The sequence below is a fragment of the Crassostrea angulata genome, chromosome 5 (genome assembly GCF_025612915.1).
Source record: "Crassostrea angulata isolate pt1a10 chromosome 5, ASM2561291v2, whole genome shotgun sequence".
NCBI lineage: Eukaryota > Metazoa > Mollusca > Bivalvia > Ostreida > Ostreidae > Magallana > Magallana angulata.
The window spans coordinates 51,572,141-51,596,675 of NC_069115.1; the positions used below are offsets into that span (position 1 = coordinate 51,572,141).

Consider the following 24,535-nt stretch of genomic DNA (forward strand, 5'->3'; position numbering starts at 1 on the left):
ACATACCGATAGTCGCAATGTGGACATTTGTATGGTTTTTCTGGCTCATGGATCCGTAGATGGCGCTTCAGATGAGCTTTCCGTGTGAACTTCTTGGAACAGACAGTACATTCAAACAATACCTCTGCAGGCATATGGACCATTTTGACATGCATCTTCAAGATATACTGGTCCTGCAAGTAGTATGCAAATTCAAATATACAGATATACATGGAAATTGCTAAACTTTAGTATTTTCAAGATCCATCAGTCTTACAAAGTTTATGCACATAATTATAAAAAGATAGACATTGTAAGACTTTAGTTTCTTGAAGATTGACTGGTATGTTGTAATTCAAATTTAAGACAGTGCATAAAACAACAATGGTAATTAATTTTCATTGATATATATGCCATCGATGACAAATTTGGTGCTATATGTTATTCTATGGACTTATCTAATCAACTTCAAATTATTCAAGGACATAACTAGAGCAGAGACTGTATGCATTTAAATAACTGAATCGCTGAAAGAGCTCTATATCTCTCTCTCCCTCAAACATGAGTCTTCCATGTAAACTATGTGAACGCGGAGCCTGGATACTGTACATGTAGTAGTGTACATGTAAATTTGCCTGATTCATCTCCAGTGTGTGATTACATGGTGAGTCAGGCCTACAGATGGCTTCCTAAAGGACAACGAGCAGATTACCAGGCCTGTTGTCTGATCTCCATCCCAGATTATCATCATTTGTACTATTTGCTGACTCAGCAGTAAATTGGACAACTACAGGGTCTTAGTCAAGACCAGCATTTAACTGAAATACTCTATCTGCAATAATTTTTTTTTTCACTCCAAAATTGCGATATTGTTTGCTCTACGTTAATACCGAAAATAGTTTTTGAGCCTGTATGCCACGTGTCATTAACCTCTCATTATTTAATGATGATATAATAATTAGAACCATTGCAATGAATAAAAATAAACACAATTAATTAAGTGAGTAAAGTCCTGTTTGTGACTGGGTTTTGCTGAATGAGAGTTTGTAGAGTTCCCACAGGCTGGTGGTGCTCTCTCAACTCTCTGTACTGTGTCAGACACCATTCTGTATCATATTTAGCAGTCACAGGAAAACAATAGTACTTGACAATATTTCATGGCTAACAAATGGGTCGTTCTTTTTTATTTAGAGGAAGTGAAATGGGAAGGGGGTGGGGTTAGGACCGTGATAAATAAAGAAAAACCAGGGAGGGGGATATATTACTCATTATTTTTAAACTGGCATCTCTCTCTCTCTCTTTCTCTCTCTGATTTCTGGAAATAATTTCATTAATATAAAACATTTTAAACCACCACCCAATCATTCTCCATTCCCTAATGATTTATTCACTTAAATGAGTGTTTAGGTACATGTTTTTATGAAACAGTCCATTTGGGTGAGGTTTCCCCTGGGAGGGAACTGGATCAGCCAGCGTCGTTGAAGCACTCACCTGCCCCCTACACAGGAAGTGCTCAGTGTGCTGGGATTGAAGGGAGATGACCTGTGTCCATTTCAGGTCGCGACCCTGTTCCTATCACAATGTTTTTACAAACTTCAATGCATACTTCCTGTTATTAAAAATAAAGCTATTAACGCATTATATGGTTTAGAGTTTTAGATACATGCGATAGCTTTGAACTTGATGGGATTCCCTTGATCTACTGGTATTTTGTTAGCACATTGGTGGTAACAGCCAAAATATCTCTCCCCCATCTCTCAGTTAATGAGCAAAATATCATAAACCCCCAATGCAGTTTCTTTCTGTGTCAGTAGGATGTCTAAAGTTTTATTCAAGAATTCAATTAGCCCCGCTTTCTTTCATACATATTTTCTGCAATTGTAATCAAGTTTAGGGGGCCCTCAGAAACATGCCAGTGATAAAACTAGAGGAACAGGAGTCAATACACATTTAACCTCGTGTACAAGACCTACTGAACATAGAGGTTAAACTATCGCATTATCGCTCGATTTTCCATAAATACGAAAATCTTAGATTACCGTATATCCGGTAATTTTCGCGATGATCTAATTTTTGTGGTGTATTTAAATTGCAAATTATTGAATATGCAGAAATTATATTCTGTATTATTTTCTATAAGATACTTTTTAAATCGCAAAAAATGACTGGCGCAAAATAAATATGCTAGACATTTTCCCCATTTTCGCAAATTTTGTGACACGTGAAAAAAACCGTGGATATACGGTATATAGTATATGGAAACTTATAGGTAGCTATGGGTTTTGTAAAATAAGTATGTACAAGTAAATTTGCTGGGAAAAACAATAGGCCTGTGGATTTGCTTTACAAACTAAAATGTATATTTTGTATATATTGGTACTTTCCCTTCACACCTGTGAACATAATGCAATAAGTACTTTAGCATTACCTTGTATACTTTCCCACACATGTGACAAGTGCAGCCCTCCATATTGTGCCTCATCATGTGTCTTTTGATAATGTAAGCATGCTCTGCCATAAAATCACAAATGTTGCAAATACATCTGGGGTGGTTCTCCTAAAATTGCAAACATAAAACTTGGTTAATAATTTAGCCCCCCTGTAAAATTGACCATGCAATAATAAAAAATGATTAGCCTAAATTGGTATGTATATAACTTTGTTTTTTTGTTTTTTGTTTTTTTTTGGTATTATTGTCAAGATTACTGGACAAAAGACATTTTAATGATTTGTAAGAAATGAAGAAAGTTATAAAAAATGTTAAAGACTGGAACAAGCCATTGTCTTGGGAAGCTAGAGTGAGGAAATGCCACACAGTTTAAGTAGCAGGCAGTTATTCATGGCATTCTTCTCAATGAAGCCACTTTTTCTCTGATATATGTCATTCCAAGTTATTTCTCACAGTTAAAAAATACCACCAACTACACAAAAAAGTGGGAAGGGATCCATAGAATGAAATCTAAACTGACAGGGTTCCAGCCACCGTTTTTGCCTTAGGATTCTGTGAGTGACATTTCAGCATCTGTTGCAGCATGTATGAAAGTCATAGCTAGTTTTATCAGGGGGTAAGAGTGCCGACAGCTGGGGTGGTCAGGGTCCGGACACACCACTCCTAGACCTGGGTCACTTGATAACTATCTATGGTGTATAATGGTACCAAGTGTCATTGTCTATATATCAGAGCCATTTGTACTACATCCTGTCCTTTCTTCTACAATTTCTCTTTCTCTAAGCTAGCTTTATCCTTATTCCCTGTCTCTCTGCAAGCTAGCTACATGCTTCTTCTCTCTCCCCCTCTCCCTCTGTGCAAGCTAGCTACCGGTATTCTCTCTCTCTCTCTCTCTCTCTCTCTCTCTCTCTCTCTCTCTCTCTCTCTCTCTCTCTCTGGAAGCTAGCTATATGTTCATTCCCTCACTGCCATTCACCTTGAAGTGAGCCAAAAGGCTCTCTGCTTCAAAAGAGACAAAGTTGCAGCACTTGCACTTTTGTATTTCCTCTGGGTGGGTGGCGATGTGACTCTGGTACTGTTGGGGGTAGAAGGCTTGAAAGTCACATTTGGGACACTTCATATTCTGTAGTTCCTGGTCATTAAATTTGAGCTTCAAACCTGGAAATTTAGGATGAAAAAAATTAATTATATATTGACAGTTGGCCTCATTTGGATTTTTATACAGTGCATGTATTGAATTCAATGATAAACTGTGTTTTGCACACACAAGTAGACCTGAAGTCCTCATCTAGAATTGTGACAGTCACCATTTCAATTTCACCAATTAAAGCATTAATTATTTTATATCTGCATGGATTAAAGCGGAAATAATCCCAAAATTATTGTATAATGGATATAATTCTAATTGCCAAAAAAAAAGAGACAACCAAAGCTGAAACTACTTTAGAGAGATGGTCTCACAGGGCCCTTATAAAATTTTGAACAATATAATTAACAAGTTGTGCTTTCCTTACACTCCAAAACTCATAAAACTCGTCAAGTGCTGCAGTGCCCAAACTCTGCAGATTTCCTGTGAACTTTTATTAAAACATCAAAAAGGGAAACTGCTATTTCATATCCCCGATGGAAGGTGAAATTGCAATACAAAAAACACCGCTTCCTTGTCATTTTCATTCTCATATTTGATATTTCTTTTTTAAATACAGAAACCTTTGATGATGTGGACTCCATGTAATCTAAAAACCACAGAAACATTTGTGAGGAATTTTTGGACAATTAAGATTAATTTTGACGGGCCCCAAATCTAACGTGTTTTTTCTGTTACTTCAATGCAAGGTGCTGCGTTACTGCAAAACGAAATTAAAATAATCCTTTCAGGCGAAGTCATATGTCTTTAACAAGTGCGCACACGCAGTGGGGCCCTAATTACCAAAACCACATGGCAGCTAGTGATCTTAAAAAAATATCAATATCTCTTTTTTATATAGGCCACATACAGTAGCAGATTTCGTTAAACCATTGCTGTCCTCCATAATCTGCTGATTCAGCACATTCTTTTTTGTTTCTAACCAACCATAGCCACATGAAACTTGAAATTTTTCATATGAAAATGAAAACTTTGGTAACATTTAACAAATTACGGTGATACAAAAATAATGTCTTTATTGTCCCCCTCATAAAGAAACAAACAATAAAAAAAATACATATAAAATGAAATAAATGAACAAATTATTAAGGTTTATAATGTCTTTAAAACTATGAGGAACTTTAGATGCTAGCAGTGTTGGCAGTATGGTAAACTGTAGAGGTTTATTTATTAAAACGGACTATAGCTGCCGGTACGAGACCTCCCCCACTCTGCATCCTTGTCTGTTTCTATAAATGTCTGCACTTGATGCTGTTTTGATGCAGCGCTGGTTGGTAGGGCCCATCCTGTGTAAAGTGATAGGTACTGTTGTCACCGACAACTGGCTCACAGCCTGTGTGACACGGGATACCGAGTACTAGCGACCCTACTACAACCAGTCCCAGCCAAGGTCAGCCATGGTGGGAGAGAGAGGCTCGATTCATTCATAACAAAATCTGCTGACATCGGTAGTTAACCCTCCAGCCACTAGAGGGGGCTACGATCAGGAAGTTGGGAGACAATGGTATCATTGGCACGGATAACAACTTAAAGGAGATATCAACCAGCAAATTCATCAGTTGAAATTAAAAAACCACATCATTTAAAATGTTACATAAAAGTGTTTATGCCGACTAATCAGAATTCATTAAAATGGAAAATCCTGCTCATGGAGTCAATTTCAAGTGAAAAACTATGTACACGATGAGTGTCATGTGCTTTACTTCAAACTTCTTTTTCATCTAAGCATGGAACACTGCAATTGGCCAGAGCTCAACAAGTTGTATATATATTGCACAAATACTGGTTAACAGGGAACAGTCCATTTTTTGCAGCATCAGTAGAAATTTCCAGAGCTTGATAATATCTGCCATAAAAAAGCCCTGTAGCAGATTAGTCATCTTCCTGCATTTAAACAGAGTTAATCTAATCACACACAGATTTTCATTTTTCAAATACCAAACAGAACATGGTGGCACATATCAGCTGATTGGAAAACCTGTGATGTAAGTGGGTCAGTGGAAAAAATATATATACTGCTGGAAAAAGCTTTCACAAAAGAAAAAAAAGAAAGAAAGAAAGAAAAAGAAAAGGAGGAAGTTCACTCTCTATTTCCTCCTTTCAGATTTACTTTAGCCAAAACCAAATACAGAGCTACATTTCCTTTCTGCATTTCTAATGAATGAATTTAAGCTTTTTTTTTTAGACCTTGAAAACTCAACAAAAGAGGATGTACAATTTACATAGTTCCAATTATAGCAGTATTTCATTCATCTCTTGAAATAAATGAGATCCTTTTATTTGTAACTGGTTGGTTCATTTAAGAACATCCTTGCATTCAATTGCTTGGTGTCAAATGCTTTCTTTGGTTCCCATAGTCACTCAAAGAAATGAAATTATCAATAACATGAAAATCTACACTCATGAAAAAAAATAAAAATTGCTTTATAAAAAACATTCTTTTATTCTCTTCGTAAAGAAAAAGCCAGGTTATATAAATCTTATACGACCACACTAAGAAAAGGTATGACCATGTAATACCAATTACCAAAAATATGCAGGATCAAATTCCAGTTTCAGAAAAAAAAAATGAATGAATGAGTGAATGAATGAAAGAGTTTTGTGAATACACAGAGATTTGTATGCTCCTGACTAGGCTTTAGAACAGGAAATGCGCCCTGCCCACATCTGTGCTGTCAGAGCCACTGAGGGTACCCTGATATAAGGCAGAATGAAACACATTCCAACAGAGCTGCGAGGACAGTGCAGTGTCTCTGTATTTGCAGACTTTTCTGTATCAATAAACTAGATTTTGATTTTTTTTGGCCATGAAAACTTATATGACAATTTTTTTTGGAGGCTACAGTTTTAAATTTCTTCTTCTGAAAAAAATTTTCCTTGCAGCGCCTCTTGCGGTTTCTGACAAATAAAAAATTTTCCCAAGCCATTCATAAAGATTTTTAGACTTTACTTTCATTCTCAAAAAAGAGTCTTGTTGAAAATTAGATAAACAGTTAAGCAGCATGTGCTGTATGTTGTGTTTCCACAATCTAAATGCAACTTTATCAGAGCTTGGGCATTACATAATCCTACCAACAGTGCAGCTAGGTATCTTAGAAGAAATTACGATATATTAACATACTCAGAAACAAAACACCCTTGTTCAGGTCTCCACTCACTCCAACATGAATGACAAAGAGGGAGGCTATTTTTGTCAAGGATTTTTGGAAGAAGGAAGTTCTGTATAATAACTTCTTTAGACAATTCAGGAAAAAAGGATATAACAATACTTCTTGTGGAAGACGTCCTCAACAAATGCAAACACCAGCATAAAATTATAGGTCATTCCTGACCTACTTTTTTGAAAACCTTGTTGTATGAATTAATCATTAATTCATCATCATTGTAGGAGTGAAGCATTATACATATCTATAAGAGACATGGATAGCACTTCTAAAACAAATTGTTTCATTAGATAACTGAAATTTGCATGAAACATTCATCAATCAGGTTTATTTCTATGTACGCAGTAAAAGATCCCAAACTTGTTTAGGTAAAAATTATAAAGAGTATCTGCTAATGTAGTTGCTAATCTAATATTGCCTCTGATGTTTGTAAAAAGATGACTAATGACCTTGACCTTATACATGTATGACCTTGGGCTGCTAATACCTAATTTGACATGTAAGAATTAAACATCAATATATAAAATAATAGATTAACTTGAAAAAAAGCACTATAATTAATTGAACATTTTAATTCTTTTTGTCAGTACTATGCCAACTTTCTTTTAATGCAAATACATGTATATCCAAAATTCAGCTCAATTTGACTGGTACTCTGTCATGGCATTCCAAGAACTATAACTAGTATAGCTACTTCTGACCACAGCGACATACATTTGATATATGTTACAGCCACACCTTCATTCCATAGATCTAGAAATACCTGGTGACAGCTGAGACTGCCATTGTTGGGGGAGACAGACGCATATTGCATAAAACATGATAATCCTTTTTAACTTGACTTCCCTTACACATAAACAATTATAGCAATTTTTCCAGAGAAGATATATCTTAAAAGTTACATAATAATTTCAACTAACCTAAGAAATATAGGAATTCGGCTGTGATTCAGACCAATTTATTTAATTACTGCACCTACATGGAATTTTTGCAATTCTTTGGCATTTTTAGCTCAAAAGCAATACATTGTTTTGACAGATTGCTAAATTTCACAGAAGTGTCATCAGCGAAATAAAGTGTCACATATATAAATCAACACGAGGCTTTAATCTTTATTAGTCAGCTGAAAGTCGACTTCCCACCTCTTGTGTGTGAATGTCAAAACACGATGATAAATGCTATCACAGATCAAATAAAGACATGCTTTTATTAATGACTCCAAAAATTTTCATTTCTATAATCAACAAATTCTAGATCTATCATCAATATTTATATATTTTTATTCTTTAACCTTGAGTGACCCAACCACCAGTTAACTCACAATAAGGTTTATTTTGACAATTAAGCTGGTGCTATACGAGCCTGGGAGAATGCCTGCTTTTACTGACCGAGGAGTCCATGTGAGCAGTTTTCAGTGAGATTTTCGAACCCTGCACACACAGTACACCGAGTTCAGTGATCCACTCTGGGGGGATTACCTCCTCAAAGGATGCTTAACCTAAATAGTCTTAAATTTCATTCACAGACTTTTCTCATCATAATGAACAACAGGCTATTTTCACTTCATGCCTCTGCATGTGGACTTTTTCCTGAACTCTTGTTTATTTATGTTCATAATTCCTTTGAGGTTAAAGAACAAGTAGGTACAATGGATTGAGTGCATAATTTATGATCATCAAAGGCCTCATTAACGAAATATATGGGGACAAGCATTGAGATAATTACCTAAAGAATGGGAAAAAACCCACTATAGATCACTACCACAGCTCAATTGACACAATTCTAGATTTTGACAAGTAGTGACTGATTCTCTCTCTCTCTCTCTCTCTCTCTCTCTCTCTCTCTCTCTCTCTCTCTCTCTCTCTCTCTCTCTCTTACTCTCTCTCTCTCTGGCGGTAGAGTTTTTACTTAAAGTGAAATTAAATATGTACCGACTGTAACCCTAATTCCAATCAGTAACCTTCTAACCAGATTTTTTCTCTGTTTCTTTGTTTGGTGTAGCTTTATAAGCTTACCAAAAGATGGGCCAAGAAAGACAACTCCATAAACTGATTAAAAAGTATGACTTGGGCAAACTTCATACCAAGTTTTTGAATGTGATACACATATGTGCACAAAATGTCATGTGACATGATTTTAATCCTCAGAACTGGATAAAAGAGGAACAAAAAAATTCATGGAAAATGACATTTTGTCCATTATTTTAAATATATGCAGCCATTATCAACTTTTTTCTAAAATGCTCACACTAGAGATTATAATTTTAAACTTAATATATTAATGAACTGTTCTTCTTTAAATTCAGATGCTTTAATCTCCCAGTACAACTTGGTGAAAAAGTATGTAACTTTGTAATTTAGAATGTAATGCTCGTTTTCATTCTATTCAAGAAAAAAAAATACCTAAATGACAAATCAATACTCAAAGATCTCATAGTCTTCTGGAAAAATAGCCTAGCTGCAGAGCTGTTGCTTTATGGGAAATTTGTGTTGACAGACCGTGATGCTACCACAGTTCTATCCATACAGAAAAATGCATATCTATTGTGCACAAACGCAGGCTTTAGGACTTATTAACCTTATTTAGAAAATGAATTGATTTTCAAATTATTTTTAAAGAAGTAAAGTTTTATGGTTGGGGGATTTGTAATCCAACTAAAAAAAGAATATGTTCATCATATTTAAGGGAAAATAACCACATGCAACATGAAACAAGATGGTTTAAAAAAATAAAAATTGCATATATCGTTACAAACTGTAATATTTAAGCATTAATTCATAGAAGATTTATCTTATTCAATTAAGATGACATAATCACATTTTATTTTTCCTCCTTTAACTCTTAAAAGGGGGATTAAACCGGCTGTCATAAGATGTATGCCATAACAATCTTCTTATTCCTTCCAATTATTCCATTTTCCCTACACTCCAACTTCATGACCATATGCATGTCAGAATGCATAAGTAGCCCATCAACTTGAAACTTATATAATAATCTGTAAACATTTAAGGGCCCTTTTACAGATAAGATGTAATACATATTTCTGCCATGTAAAGGACATGAGTGACAACCAACCAATGGTACAATGTAGCCCCCCAGCTCCAACCTTCCGCTTTGTAACCCTCTACCACATGCAGTGGGTGGGCGTTATAAATGTGATGTGTGGACATAATTATTAAAAAGTTAAGGGTATTACAGTGATTAATAAGCTAAGGGTATTACTGTGCACATTTTACTCTTCACATCAGTCAATGTACAAAGCACAGAGTCCAAAGAATAGTGGAGGGGTGGAGATATCTGCATGTCCATTTTCACTCTACATTTTCCATCAATATTAAGTCCAAATACAAGAGCTCATGTGCATGCATGACCAAAGTTTAGAAGAAGCAATGACATCATTTGTGTAAGCATGCAGTTAAACAAAATCCCACTATTTTATTGAAAACATAATAAAAGTATGAGATGTAAAATGCTGAAAACCATGACATCTACTTGCCAATTAAGCCTGCTGGGTACCTGAGTAATTAATATATATACGCCTGGAATCATGAGAAGCATATCTCGCAAATTTTAAAACCTTACTTTTATTATTTGGACATAAGTAAAAAAGATTAAACTATAATAAAAATTCAGCATTCGCAATTTTTAGTTCCCACAATTTGACGGAAAACAGTTAAATTGCAGAATTAAGTACTCGCATAAAATGAGGAATCTACAGTACATCACCATACATGTGCTCTAAAAATTCAGGACTAACTGCATTTAGGCAGGGCCACTTAGATTGGAAAAGAAGCAACATGTCCAGGAATATTTGGAAAACCATTAACAACACTCATTATGTTTGGATACATGTTATTTTGTTAAAAACAATTATATTACTTTGATATTACAGGAACATGCAAAGCCAGCTTAACTTTCATGTACTTAAATCATTTTTTTCTATTTTAAGGGGTATAAAATGATCATAAAGAATACGAGCACTTCAGTTGGAGGAACACAGACCCTTAATACTGAGTTAGGATTGTCCTTTTAGCTGCCCCTATTATAATCAATTTTGAGCTATGTAATTGGTTTCTTTCGGTGGACTTTTTAAGAATAATTTTTTATGTCCACTGAATAACAATTTTTTTTCAACAATAGATGCTAGTCTAGCTTACTTGTTGAACTCACAGTTAATGAAACACTATTTTCAAAATCAATTAAGGTACACTTACCCAACTTGACTGGATCCTTCTTTGGCATAAACAACGGAAGAAGATTCTCTGGAATTCTGATGATTGTCTGCTGATCTGGGTCATCTGCAGGCTTAATCAAATTCCCTTTTGCTATCCCATCTTCTAAAACAAATGAAAAACTAAAATTACTCATTAAATTCAGATACTCTTACAGCAAATTACTTTTAATACATAATAATTTTATTTGGGCAAAATTTTGGTTAAAAGAAAACAAGAAAAAGTCTATCTTCTAATAAAAATTCATGAAAACTTTACATCTCAAATTGGTATGTAATTGTATTCCAGGAAAAATAAAATCTCCAAATTGACAATAAAAAGGACAGCAGTACCAAAATCATATACACCCAGGGTAATAGTAATACTCAGTATTATAATGATTAATCAAGGAGGTCAATACCCTTCTATGAAAACATACTGTACTCAGGTGAATTTCTGATACTGTCAATCAAAAGAACTCAGGTGAGACGATCATTCTACTAAATCATTACACCACAATAAGAGTTCTTCATTTTCAGGTGAAACAGTAAGTCTTAAGATTTTTGGCAAAATCCAGAGAGGATATTCCACCAACTCTGTAACATGTGTGTACAATACATGTGTGAGATAATCCTATTCCTCAACGGTGACAAGCCAATGTGAAAAGATGTTCAAATATCCTTAGTTATACCCAGGTACTCATGTGACACAATGATTAAACTTGAAATAGTTAACACATTCATATGACAGGGTACTCTAACCAAAGTATGAATCCAGACTTTTGTGTTGACGTGTTGTGTATCTAGAATGTTGAGTTGACATGTTGTGTATCTAGAATGTTGTGTTGACATGTTGTGTATCTAGACTGTTGTATTGCCATGTTGTGTATCTAGAATGTTGTGTTAACATGCTGTGTATCTAGACTGTTGTATTGCCATGTTGTGTATCTAGGCTGTTGTATTGACATGTTGTGTATCTAGACTGTTGTGTTGCCATGTTGTGTATCCAGGCTGTTGTATTGACATGTTGTGTATCTAGACTGTTGTGTTGACATGTTTTGTATCTAGATTGTTGTGTTGACATGTTGTGTATCTAGACTGTTGTGTTGACATGTTTTGTATCTCGACTGTTGTGTTGACATGTTTTGTATCTAGACTGTTGTGTTGACATGTTGGTATCTAGATTGTTGTGTTGACATGTTGTGTATCTAGATTGTTGTGTTGACATGTTGTGTATCTAGGCTGTTGTGTTGACATGTTTTGTATCTCGACTGTTGTGTTGACATGTTTTGTATCAAGGCTGTTGTGTTGACATGTTTTGTATCTAGGCTGTTGTGTTGACATGTTGTGTATCTAGATTGTTGTGTTGACATGTTGTGTATCTAGGCTATTGTGTTGACATGTTGTGTATCTAGGCTGTTGTGTTGACATGTTTTGTATCTAGGCTGTTGTGTTGACATGTTTTGTATCTAGGCTGTTGTGTTGACATGTTGGTATCTAGGATGTTGTGTTGACATGTTGTGTATCTAGGCTATTGTGTTGACATGTTGTGTATCTAGGCTATTGTGATGACATGTTTTGTATCTAGGCTGTTGTGTTGACATGTTGTGTATCTAGACTGTTGTGTTGACATGTTGTGTATCTAGGCTGTTGTGTTGACATGTTGTGTATCTAGGCTGTTGTGTTGACATGTTGGTATCTAGGCTGTTGTGTTGACATGTTGGTATCTAGGCTGTTGTGTTGACATGTTGTGTATCTAGGCTATTGTGTTGACATGTTGTGTATCTAGGCTGTTGTGTTGACATGATGTGTATCTAGACTATTGTGATGACATGTTTTCTATATAAGCTGTTGTGTTGACATGTTGTGTATCTAGACTGTTGTGTTGACATGTTGTGTATCTAGGCTATTGTGTTGACATGTTGTGTATCTAGGCTGTTTTGTTGACATGTTGGTATCTAGGCTGTTGTGTTGACATGTTGGTATCTAGGCTGTTGTGTTGACATGTTGTGTATCTAGACTGTTGTGTTGACATGTTGTGTATCTAGGCTATTGTGTTGACATGTTGTGTATCTAGGCTGTTGTGTTGACATGTTGGTATCTAGGCTGTTGTGTTGACATGTTGGTATCTAGGCTATTGTGTTGACATGTTGTGTATCTAGGCTGTTGTGTTGACATGTTGTGTATCTAGACTATTGTGATGACATGTTTTGTATCTAGGCTGTTGTGTTGACATGTTGTGTATCTAGACTGTTTTGTTGACATGTTGTGTATCTAGACTGTTGTGTTGACATGTTGTGTATCTAGACTGTTGTGTTGACATGTTGTGTATCTAGACTGTTGTGTTGACATGTTGTGTATCCAGACTGTTGTGTAGACGTGTTGTGTATCTAGGCTCCTTACCCTCCGATGGCTGCTCAGGCTTTTCCTCTTCAGTGGAGCCTGATGCCTCACCGATATTCAAATTCTCCTCTCCTATATATACAAAACAATAGAAATCTCATCTCATCTTCAATTTATTCGCATACAATTGAAAATTCAAAGTTCCCTTGCATTATGTTACAATATCAAAATATTATTGCATTTTTTCTTCATTTATGCAGAAACTCAATAACTGAAAACTGGTAAATCTTTTTTAGCAATTCAAGAGCAACAAAGAATCCTTATGTGAATATTCTTGACTTAGATTAAACAATCAAACTAATTTAAACAAGAAATGTTTGTGAAACACTTATGCCCCAACCCTCACTGGAGACCTCTGTGAAGAAAATGAATGGAAACTGCAAATAATTGGAATTTACTTATCTACTTTACACCTTAGCATACGTACAAAACTTCTTAAGATTACCTTCAGAGGGCAACAGAGGGATCTGTTCTTTTGTGTCAATCTCGTCTGACTCCATAGTTATGGCGGGCAGTGTCTCTGAGGGCACACTGTCTGACACAGACTGACTGATGGACAGGGTGTCTGCATTGGACGAGGCCTGAGAGGTGACCATGCCTGAAAGCCCCACCCTCACTGTACTGGTAGACATACTAGACCCCACACTTGTGTCCACTGATAAGCTGGAGGGCACCTGCCCCACCCCTGAGGTTTGTATTATGTTGGTAGTAGTGGTGGTAGAGACACTAGAACTCTGAGTCCCACCACCCACCACCCTGACAGCTATAGGCACATTGGTGGCAGGTTTGGGAGCCAGAGGAGACACCACTTTGGTGGTGACAATGGAAGGCAGGTTCTTTATTTGCTCTGCCAAGGCATTCATGTTTGAAATTCCCTTAAAAACAGATGTAAAACTACAGAGATTAATCAGACATGAGATTTCTCTATCATTAGCCAAATCTGAAAATTTAACACACAAAAATATCCTGATATCAATTTCACATCTTTTTGCTGTGTATACCTGTACAGGGGCCATCATTATGGTTGGTCCATTGGATCCCGGGATGATGACTGCTGGGATCTGGGTGGGGAGATTAGATTGCCCGGGGGGAGGGTATCTCCTGGGTCTACCCCTTGCTCTCTTGACAGCTGTAAGAGAAGTTCTAGACATGTTACTCTCATACAGAATGATTTTAATGAGGCTGTTTATCATGTTTATCTTGTTTTTGTATTTTTCAAAGCAATACTTGATAATCAAACATTAACAAAAGCACGTTATGAACCAAATTTACTGCATCATCACTACTTCTACCACTTACGCCCTGTAGGTGTGAATAAGTTCCTTGGGGTCATAGTTGTCAAGGTCACTGGGCTGACCTCAGCAGGCTCGGCCTTGACCTTTCTGACCCCTGGTAGGGAGAACTCGGCATCATCAGCTGGCTCATCCTGGCCCGGTTCTGCCTCATCATCACTGGTTATTTCTGTCACTTCATAGTCTGTTATCACAAGACAAAAATCATTTGAATATATAGACAATTTTATTATACCCCTTACCTTATCTCACTATATAAACAAGTTATTCAATATATTTTATTGATTCCCTGAAAATTGCCATAAACAGACTGACTTTCACTACATATAAGTAATTTAATATATTCTAATAATTCCTTAAAAATTGCCATAAACAGACGATTCCCTACAAAACAGATTGATTCCTTGCAACATGGTGCCTCAGTTTGATGAAGTGATATACACCTTAGCAATTTCTTTTAATATAAAGAAAAGATCCAAATAAAATCATGAATATTCATTATCAAATAATTTAATTCTGTTTGCCCTATTTGATTGGCTTCACAAATTCATCTATATCGCCTATGTCACATTGCATGTGCAATTTAATTATATGACTTATACTTTGTTGCAATTGGTTACATAACAAAATAAATTTATACAGGTATCATTTTGAATTTTTTTTCTGATTTATTGTTTGTATTGGTTAAAAAACAATTAAAATATACCACTGAGGGGGTCAGCAAGTTTCCAGAGCCCCAAGAACAAACCTATTTCCAGAGGTGAGGGAAATAGGCTTGCTTGAGAGGAATTGGAATCTTGTCGACTCCCTCAATGGTATACTTTAATTGTATACTGTCACTTCATAGTCTTTAACAACAGGATAAAACTCATCTCAATACATTGACAATTTTGATCAAACATGCCACCAACGGTTATATCTGTCACGTATGAATATAGAGTACAACCTTCATTTACAACTTGTAGCATTTAACATCATCAGTCAAAATGATAATTAACATAGTAATTTAAACTCTGACTAGTCTCACACAGTAAATACCAACCATCCAAAAGTTTGGCTTTCTTTCTGTTTCGGCCACTTCTCCTAACTCCATCTGGACCTGTTCCCATAGGACAAAAAAAAATAAGATAAATGTTTACAAAAAGTATTGAGTAAACATTACAACAATCAAGCATATGAAAAAAGTTCAGTGTTTTATGTCTTATATCTATATCTGCTCATTTCTATATTTTTTCAGTCAGTAAATAGTAATTTTCCAAGAAAGCTACGGGTAGGCTCATTCAAAATAAACTGACTGACTGATATACAAATAAGGTGATTTAGCTAAAAGACAGATAATAATGTACAGGAATACCGGTATACAAATACATATGCTGCAAGTCCAAACACCAGTAATACAGGAATTACAAATTCTATAAGTAAAAGGAGCCAATAAACAGATGTACAGATGAATTGGTAAGCCCTATTTCAACACTACCTGTACTGAATGGCTTTAGTATTGTCTGTCTATTATTTAGAGCATCTACTAATTCATTCTACAGTACCTGTATTGGACAGCTCCAGTAGACCCTCCGCTGCATTCGTTTGCTCTATGTATGTCTCTATTAGTACTGGGTCTTTCTTTTTGGGTCTCTTTGGTGAGGGTTCTATAATCTGGTTTTTACGAGCTGAATTTGGAGGTCTTCCACGTTTTCTTTTTACTGTACATGAATAAGATACATTATAAATACATGAATACAAATCTTTCCCCAGACATAAGCAAATTGCTATGATAAAATCAGCAGCCTAGACCATACCTTCTGGGGTCACAACAGGGTAGGCACACAGCTGTCCTGTGTCCGGGTTAGCTGATAGAACACATTTCTTGCCGTCAATGATAACAATAGTCTCATTGGTCACTTCTATCGGTTTGGAGAGATCAAGCGAGGCCCCAGTGTTTGCGGTGTTTGTCATGGGCGGGGCTTCCTGCTCTATGATCACATGAACATCTTTAATTGGTTGAGTGGAAGACATGTTTTGTTCCAAAGGAACAGTGGAATTTCCGGAGTTGTCATTAGTGTCTGTAAAGTAAGACAAGGCAACATATTATAAATCCATTTTTTAATAGTTTAATAATAGCAATTACTTTTTAACATGAAAATCTTTACTAACACACATAATGTGGAAAAAATGCAAGAATGTAAATCTATTCTTCTACAATTACCATTTGATAAACTGAAACTTTTGTACATCTATACAAACCTGTTGCTTTCTTCGCATTATCAGATAAGAATGTGGTAGATTTTTCCATCATTTTATCCTCTTCTTCTTCTTCTTCAGTTTCTTCAGCATTTTCCCAAGTAACTATGGGTTGATCCTGTATATACAGGTAAATTAAATATGAATCTCTACAGGTAAATCAAATATACTGATACAATTTATTAAATAAATATTTGACACAATCAGTGGCAGAATATTTTTTTACTTTATTCAATTCATAATGTTTATCTCTTACCAGACTGGTTGTCCTTAAAAAAGTCCAGGATTTACACAATTACCAAACAACTATAAATAATAAGGGCCTAAGATGGCCCTCTTAAATGAACATCATTTTTTTTTTATCTTTAATAATTATCTTATACCAACTTTTTTTTAAGGTAACAAAACAATTTGATATCCCTGAAAAACTTTTAAAAATTGGGCCAAAAAATTTGACTCTAATTATATATAGTCCTTTGACAAACAATTCACCACATTTGGATAACAGTTTAAGAACTTTTCAATTTGTTTTCATTAATTCCCTAAAGTTAACTAATACACAGAGTGATCGACTGCTACAATACACACCACCTGTTGGTCAGTTGGTTCTTCCTTGGGTGGTTCTGTTGCCTCAATCCCTCCCTCTCCATTAGGTGCTGCCCCTCCCGAATCCACTACTGCACTGGTTATCCCCAGTTTTCCTCCGGGACCCTGAGTTATTTCCCCTGATCCTGCCTGTGCATCATTTGATGGAGTGTTCAATACCTCATCTCCAGTAATCTCCCCTACATTATCTGCAGGAGCATGATCCCCAAAATCCTCTGATTTCTGGACACCTATGAAAAGCAATCACAGAACACTATTCAATAAATAAGATTTGATTAGTTAATATTTCTAAGAGGTTTTGATTAATGATGGTCGTAGCCAGTTTTATATATATTCATCTCCTTATGACGAAGAGCTTATCATAAAGATATTAGAATATATTCATTTTTTTAAAGTTCGAATATATGAAATTTTTTTATACTAAATGATATCATATCTAAAAATTAAGGTAAATCTAATGGCCGACTTGTTGACCACATGGTCTCCTTTATCTTAAACATATATCAAAATATTGGAGGAAAGTTTGTTCAAAGTCCATCTTCATAAATGTTACAATACAAAGATTAACAGCATTTCACATCAGATCCTATAAACAATAAAAAGTTCTACCCAATATCTGCGCCAAATTTTCATCAGTGATGGTCAGCGAGTTATCAGTAATCTGTATTCCGTCTTGGGTCAGGATTTGGTAGGTCCCCGGGGGAAGGGCCCCTCCCTGCAGTCCCTGCTGCTGGAGGATAAGTTGTGTGGCATCATCCAGGCTCAGGGTCACCGTTCCTCCATCATAACTCCCAAGCTTCTCCTCATTTAAGTCATCTTCCATTCTGAAATACAAATAACTTTTCGTTATACAAAGTTGTTATATAAATGTTAGTGGTTATACATAGTAAAGTAATGAAATATCTATTTAAACCAAGGCATTTGAGTTTATTAAGATAGTAAGAAAACTAGTGTTAATTAATACAATTCAGGCTATATATAGGCCTGTCCCATTCATTTGTACCTTCATTAGTAACTTAAGATGTCATTTACTCAGAACTGCATGTGATTAAAACAAGCAACTTTTAACAAAATGAAAAGTTTGTCACCGTTGGCATTCCCTATATATTAGCTTTGTATATACTTCAAACTCAGCCCATCAGGCACTTGTGTTTCATTTTTATGGATGGTGACTGATTTTTTTTATTCGAAAAAATAAATTTGATCTACTGGTGAAAACAAATACCTATAACTTAATTATTTGTAACAGAAGGTGAAAAAATATCAGACCAGACCAGGATTTGAACCAGGGCCTCCTGAATGTCTGGTCAAATGAGTTACCTAACATCATTGGTTTAAACTGGTCCGTCATTATATCTCCCATCTTTTTACAGAAGTTGCCATGCAAACCCCTGGAACTGACAGGTTTTCTTTTGACAAGGGAGATGATTATGGGATATTATAATTTTCAGCTTTATGGGGAGTGAATCTTCTCTATTCAAAAAAAAAAAGAGGCACCTGCCTGTGGCTTTTGAATCGGGAAATCATAATTAACGTTTTTTGTTAGTTGGGACAAACTATTTTTTGTTTGTCTGGTACTGTTGATAAACTATATACATTGAATTTAGTTGATATTTTAAAAATTCGATCTGTCTCTTAATTAGTACATTTTATTATTATTATTGATTTACAGTGTTTTTCACTTAAAAATCAAAGTAATTATCTGGGGGGTTATTTTTGGAGGGGGGACCAAAAAAATTACAAAGGGAAAAGTACATGTTCTATTCATGAAAATGGGAAATAACTTAAACATTCTCAAGAAGCTAGAAATTATCCAAGTTATAACAAGATTTAGCTGTAAGAAATAACACAATAGTGATCATTTAAGGGTGAGGAATTGCAAGTCAGACCATTCGATTGCTGACACCTGATAGCTCAGTTTTTATAGCACCTGACAGATGATTCTAGGGGCCCAGGTTCAAATCGCTGATCATCATTATTATAAATATATATATTATATATATCCCATTAGCTTTACATGTACATGCATCATTAATTGTGCATATGCAGTTCAACGCCTTCGAGAATATAAAATATCTTTTTCTCAATCTCAATAAGGTTGTGTGTTTAAGCATGAAAAACTTATTTTTATTTTTCAATTCTAAAAATTGCTAAAGTACATGCATGTTTGTATGGTCAGTGACAACATTCCCAGCAGTGCAAGTAGCATGCAGGAACAATATATACATATGCATATCTCAGTATCTGCTCTTGACTAAGGCAAATTTGCATCTACGGCGCCAAGGCATTCTTAAAAGTTACTTTATAGGTAAATTATTGCCGAAACATACAGCACGAGGTGCGTGCCTGTTGTATGCAAATATTTTATTTTGCCCGGAATGGTCTTCGGGCTGAATGCAAACATCCACTATATTTCCCTGTTTAAATGAGGTGCGGGACTACATGATTTCCGGCAAATACTTAAATTTTATTTCACTGAGACAAGATTTTTTACTTATTTAAAATTAACAATAGCTTTGGCATCGTTCTCATGTAACCTACTTGCGTTCGGAGGCACCAAATATTTCCAAAATGGCGTCTGAAGTGAATGTGACGTCACGAACAAGGAAAGATAACCGTGAAAAACCGCGGTAAAATTTGAGGACAAATGTTACCGTACGAGTTCAGTACCTCATTTATTCAGTTTTTTAACCATTGCCACAAATTTCGAAAAGAATCTCGCTTGCTGAAAACGGGTTTCTTATACAGTATACTTAAAAATATTTAATGCTCAAGCTATTGATTTTTTATGTATTTTGTATTGTTTTTAGTCAGAAGGGATTATTGCAGAGACATACATATTACATTATGGCATTATTTATGTCTCTGATTGTTGTAAACGAATCAGGTTCATCCTTAACCCTGAGTGACTATGACTGAGAAATCTCCTACCTTCTTAATTGCAACAAAATTATTCCCGATTTTGGTTAATGAACAATATATTTATATTTTAGAAGAATCCACATAACCCATACCATATGATGAACATATGTACACCGTAGAGGCCAACACATAATTTGTAGTCTCAATTCGTCTGATTTTCTCCGCTACCATAAACTGAAAACAGATAGATTAACGTAAATGAATTAATAATACTTTTGATTTTATTTAAAGAATAGCATGAAATTTTCGTAGAGAGGTTAGTCTAGAATAAATAGATACATGTAAATGAATGAAAACATTTTGTATTTTCAGAATTTTTTTTTCTGAAAGTAAAAATATACTGTAAATCGTTAGATATTAAATGAAATATATAACTGTTAATACATGAATGTTTTAAATCTTGGAACAAAAGACGCCTCATGCACTCTGCAGTGTATATTTGGGCGTCATTAGCTGACCCAGTGACGTATACTAGTAACAAGGGACATGTAACTAATTATACGTCACAAGCCATTTAAGCCCATATAGATTGATAATCAACTTGTAATAAGATTTCTAAACTGGAGAAAACCAATTAAGGTTACCAAACAAAAACAAAGTAGGTAGTTTTCGGGTATATGAGATAAATGTAAGTAAAGTTAAGAATCGGTTAAATTTTATATTAATTTTTTTAAACAATAATATGTTTTACGGTGCTACCGTTCTGGCGAGCGCAGCAAGAATTTCGTTCCGAAATGTACTAGATACTCACCAAACTTATCGAAAGCAACGGAAGTTTAATTTTGAGTGACGTAAATTCTCTATATAATCACTGAGATGTTCCGAAAATGTATGTTAAATCTAGAGAGAGCAAAAATTCCGCGAAAAGATATTCCTCTTGGTTTATCAAATGCTTTCGGATCTCCTCAGTGATTACATGGAGAGTTTGCATCAACTTCCGTTGCTTTCGATAAGTTTGGCGAGTATCTAGTACATTTCAGAACGATGTGTTTATTATGCAGCGTACAGATGTAGTCAGACGATAGGAATAAGTCATTTGAATATTTTCCAACCTAGATCTCGCCAGAAATCGTTGGAGAAATGGAAGAACTTGTTTAAAACATAGCTTGAAACGAGGACCCCCTATAAATCCAAGTTGGCGAGTGTCGTCCCTTTACTTTTTTTTAAAGTACATTGAATACACTTTTTAACATGACTGAAACGGGGGGTTTCAGTGAATTTATTTATTGCAATACACAGAAATACACATAAGATTACCAATTTTAATCAATTTTTTCTTCGGGAACAAATAATTAGGAAATTCACTATCCAACAACCAAGCCCCTGTGAGCATTGTGGGACGTAGACAAAAAAATTTGTTTGATGAACTGTAGGTTTAGCTCGTTCTTTTTCCCGCGCACACTTGTTCTAAGAGCTCGCTTTGCTTGCCGGCGCTGCGCGCCGGCGAGCTGCGCTCGCTATTAAGGAATTTTAATGTTTTTATAACAGCGGCAGGAGTTAATCCTGCAGGGGTAAACTGTTAAATAAAATTATTTCTTTCATTGAATTTTTTAGTAATTTGTTTAACTCTAAAAAAAACCCAATATTGTTAAAATACTGACGACCTTTTAAAATTACTTATATCATAAATATGTAAATTTTCGTTCAAATTTGATAACTTTATAATGTATAAATGTCTGATTTCTATGAATTGAGACAAAAATTAAACACTTGAGAATAATCCACGCACTGCAGAACTTGACGAGAAAATTTCATTCAATATCATTCATTATGTACAAAAGGTTACTTACTTACTTGACGTAACTTACGTACTTACTCACTTGTACAAATTCTCGAGATTGTAAACAAAGTCTTAAAGTCATAGCACATTGTAATTTTATTCTATACAAACAAAAATAAAGCAACACAATACCGTTTAAATCTTAATAAAACCAAGATCTTTACTGGCAGTATAAAGATTGAAAACTGGATGCCTGAATCAAATTGCAATAATTAACAAAGTACGACAAATTTTTAGAGCATCTTCTAGATAAAAAATGTTTTAAAAAACAACAACCCACAAATATATAAATAATAGTGATCAATAAATGTAACCGACATACATATATAAGCATGCTTTTAAAATAAAGCAGAAGGGCAGTTGGATTTGTGAAGAGAATTCATTTTCAATTTAAAAAAAAAATCAGTTGAATAAAATCAATGTACAATGTTAAGTTTTTCCTTTACACAATAACCTCAAAATACAGGTGGTTATGGAGCACGCACTTATTCCAAAAAAGTAAAACATGACAATTTTGTCATCTCTTTTCATTTTCAACTTAACCATGTTTCGAAAGAATAAAGGAATCGCTTGATCAAGATTATGTTTGGATTAAGAAATCGTGATTTAAGATTTACAATAAATCTGTTTTGAAATGTTATGTGTAATGTTGTACAGTATTATTCTTTATATTGAGACAGAGTTGTTTTTCTGTTCTACTTTTTCACGAAAGGATAATGAAGAAGGTGAAACAAATTTTGACAACCTCAGTGAATAGCACCGTATACATATTTATTTAATATTTAGTGACCATATACTGAACCTTAGCAAAATAAAGGTCAATTTTAATAGCCCACTACGTTAAAAAGGAGTCTAAGGTTTATTTTTTCCACGTCAAGTACCATCGTACTTTTGACTTTGTTATTCATTTGAATGATCGTCATGTTATAAAGATATTAGATTTTAATACGTTCTAATCACATAAAGGGCAGGATTTGGTGCGTACACTTATCAAAATGACTTACATATATTATGGTCAGTATACCCTATTTTTAAACTCATTGTAATCTTATTCTATGGCGCCAGATTAAATTAATTAACTATACGAGTGCTCCCACTTGACACTTAATCTTTGGGTTATTTCAAGGAAGTCTTCTGATAGAGATCCAAAATTCTCTCTTCGGTGGACAACATTTGCATTTCTTTTCGTATATTTATTCTTCGATGATTACTATTATATATTACTATATATACTATTCACATTATAACATATGCTTTAAAAATATTTTAATTTTGCTTTTGCGCCTTTAAAAAATACATATCAAAATTTAATTGTTAAACAATCAAAACTATATCATTAAAAAAATTCGTGTGTTTCAATTCTCAATCAAAACTTTTCGGGTCTTTCCGACAGAGCTATATTCCTGTATTCCGAAAGGCCAAAGATCAAACTCATTTTTATGTCCTTGACCTGAAATATTTTTGCATTTTATCTCGGTCCATTGATCATAACTTTACACGTGGGGACTGGTCTTTATTCATTTGTTCTAACCAAAAAGCAGGTAGACTTAAAAACAAAATTAGATTGGAATCATATAACAAAGTAAATAATACCAAAATCTTGAATAATATTGAACATGTAAGCTGTAAGCGCCGGCTTTAAAGTTATTTAATGTGATAGAGCTGCCCTATTCACAGGTTATATCATAAGACCACCCTTTGATGTAATATATATCACAACGGACAACACTGTTTACGATATTAATATTGTTATACTTACATGTACATGAAAATGATTAATTTGAAGCTAATAATGCCAGTGTCAAAAGTATAATTTTTCTAACACTCTGTTAAAAGAGATTTACTGGTTTTAAAACACTGACGATCTTAACAACCAAAAAAAAAAACACAAACAAACAAACAAATAAAACAAACAAAACAACTTCAGATAAACAAAAAATTGGGCAGTTATTTCACTGTGACAGCGAATCACATCACAAAAAATTCATACATACTGGTGGTTGTGATCAAATTCACAAATTTATTTTTAAAAAATATTACAAATCATGCTTACAATAAAGTATTACGAATCGTTTTTATATTCTTAGAGAAATAAAAAACCACCATCTGAATATTTGCTTCATCTAGTGGGATAAATATACCGGTATACAAAAATGATATTTGTGCGTTTAACAAAGTGTTTAACTAAAACACGCACATGTATCTACATACATTGGGTCATTTGGTCCGGACCCACCCACCCCCGAAAATTCACTCATTCAATTCCTGGTAAAGGAACTGAAAATAGGCCGTGGACCCATTCCCTTGGAAATAAAATTAAATTATTTGTCGGATACCTAAACCAC

The 24,535-nt window shown here is 34.7% G+C and overlaps 1 protein-coding gene across 3 annotated transcripts in view; it reads right to left on the reverse strand.

Moving 5' to 3' along the window:
- LOC128183468 (uncharacterized) overlaps positions 1-20,081 on the reverse strand; it is a 58,004-nt gene extending 37,923 nt beyond the window's left edge. The window contains exons 1-15 of one of the 3 annotated variants that reach the window (XM_052852449.1): positions 20,030-20,081; positions 18,098-18,312; positions 17,474-17,718; positions 16,886-17,000; positions 16,441-16,704; positions 16,189-16,344; positions 15,687-15,743; positions 14,652-14,828; positions 14,354-14,481; positions 13,798-14,227; positions 13,353-13,424; positions 10,954-11,076; positions 3,405-3,586; positions 2,408-2,536; positions 7-173 (exon numbers count right to left, since the gene is read on the reverse strand). In XM_052852449.1, coding sequence (XP_052708409.1) covers positions 7-173; positions 2,408-2,536; positions 3,405-3,586; positions 10,954-11,076; positions 13,353-13,424; positions 13,798-14,227; positions 14,354-14,481; positions 14,652-14,828; positions 15,687-15,743; positions 16,189-16,344; positions 16,441-16,704; positions 16,886-17,000; positions 17,474-17,718; positions 18,098-18,311 — 2,459 coding nt within the window. In that variant the 5' untranslated portion in view covers position 18,312; positions 20,030-20,081. Of the gene's footprint in view, positions 1-6; positions 174-2,407; positions 2,537-3,404; positions 3,587-10,953; positions 11,077-13,352; positions 13,425-13,797; positions 14,228-14,353; positions 14,482-14,651; positions 14,829-15,686; positions 15,744-16,188; positions 16,345-16,440; positions 16,705-16,885; positions 17,001-17,470; positions 17,719-18,097; positions 18,313-20,029 lie in introns of all 3 variants that reach the window. The other 2 variants (XM_052852450.1, XM_052852448.1) reach the window with 2 other exon arrangements.
- Between the last annotated feature and the right edge of the window lie 4,454 nt (positions 20,082-24,535).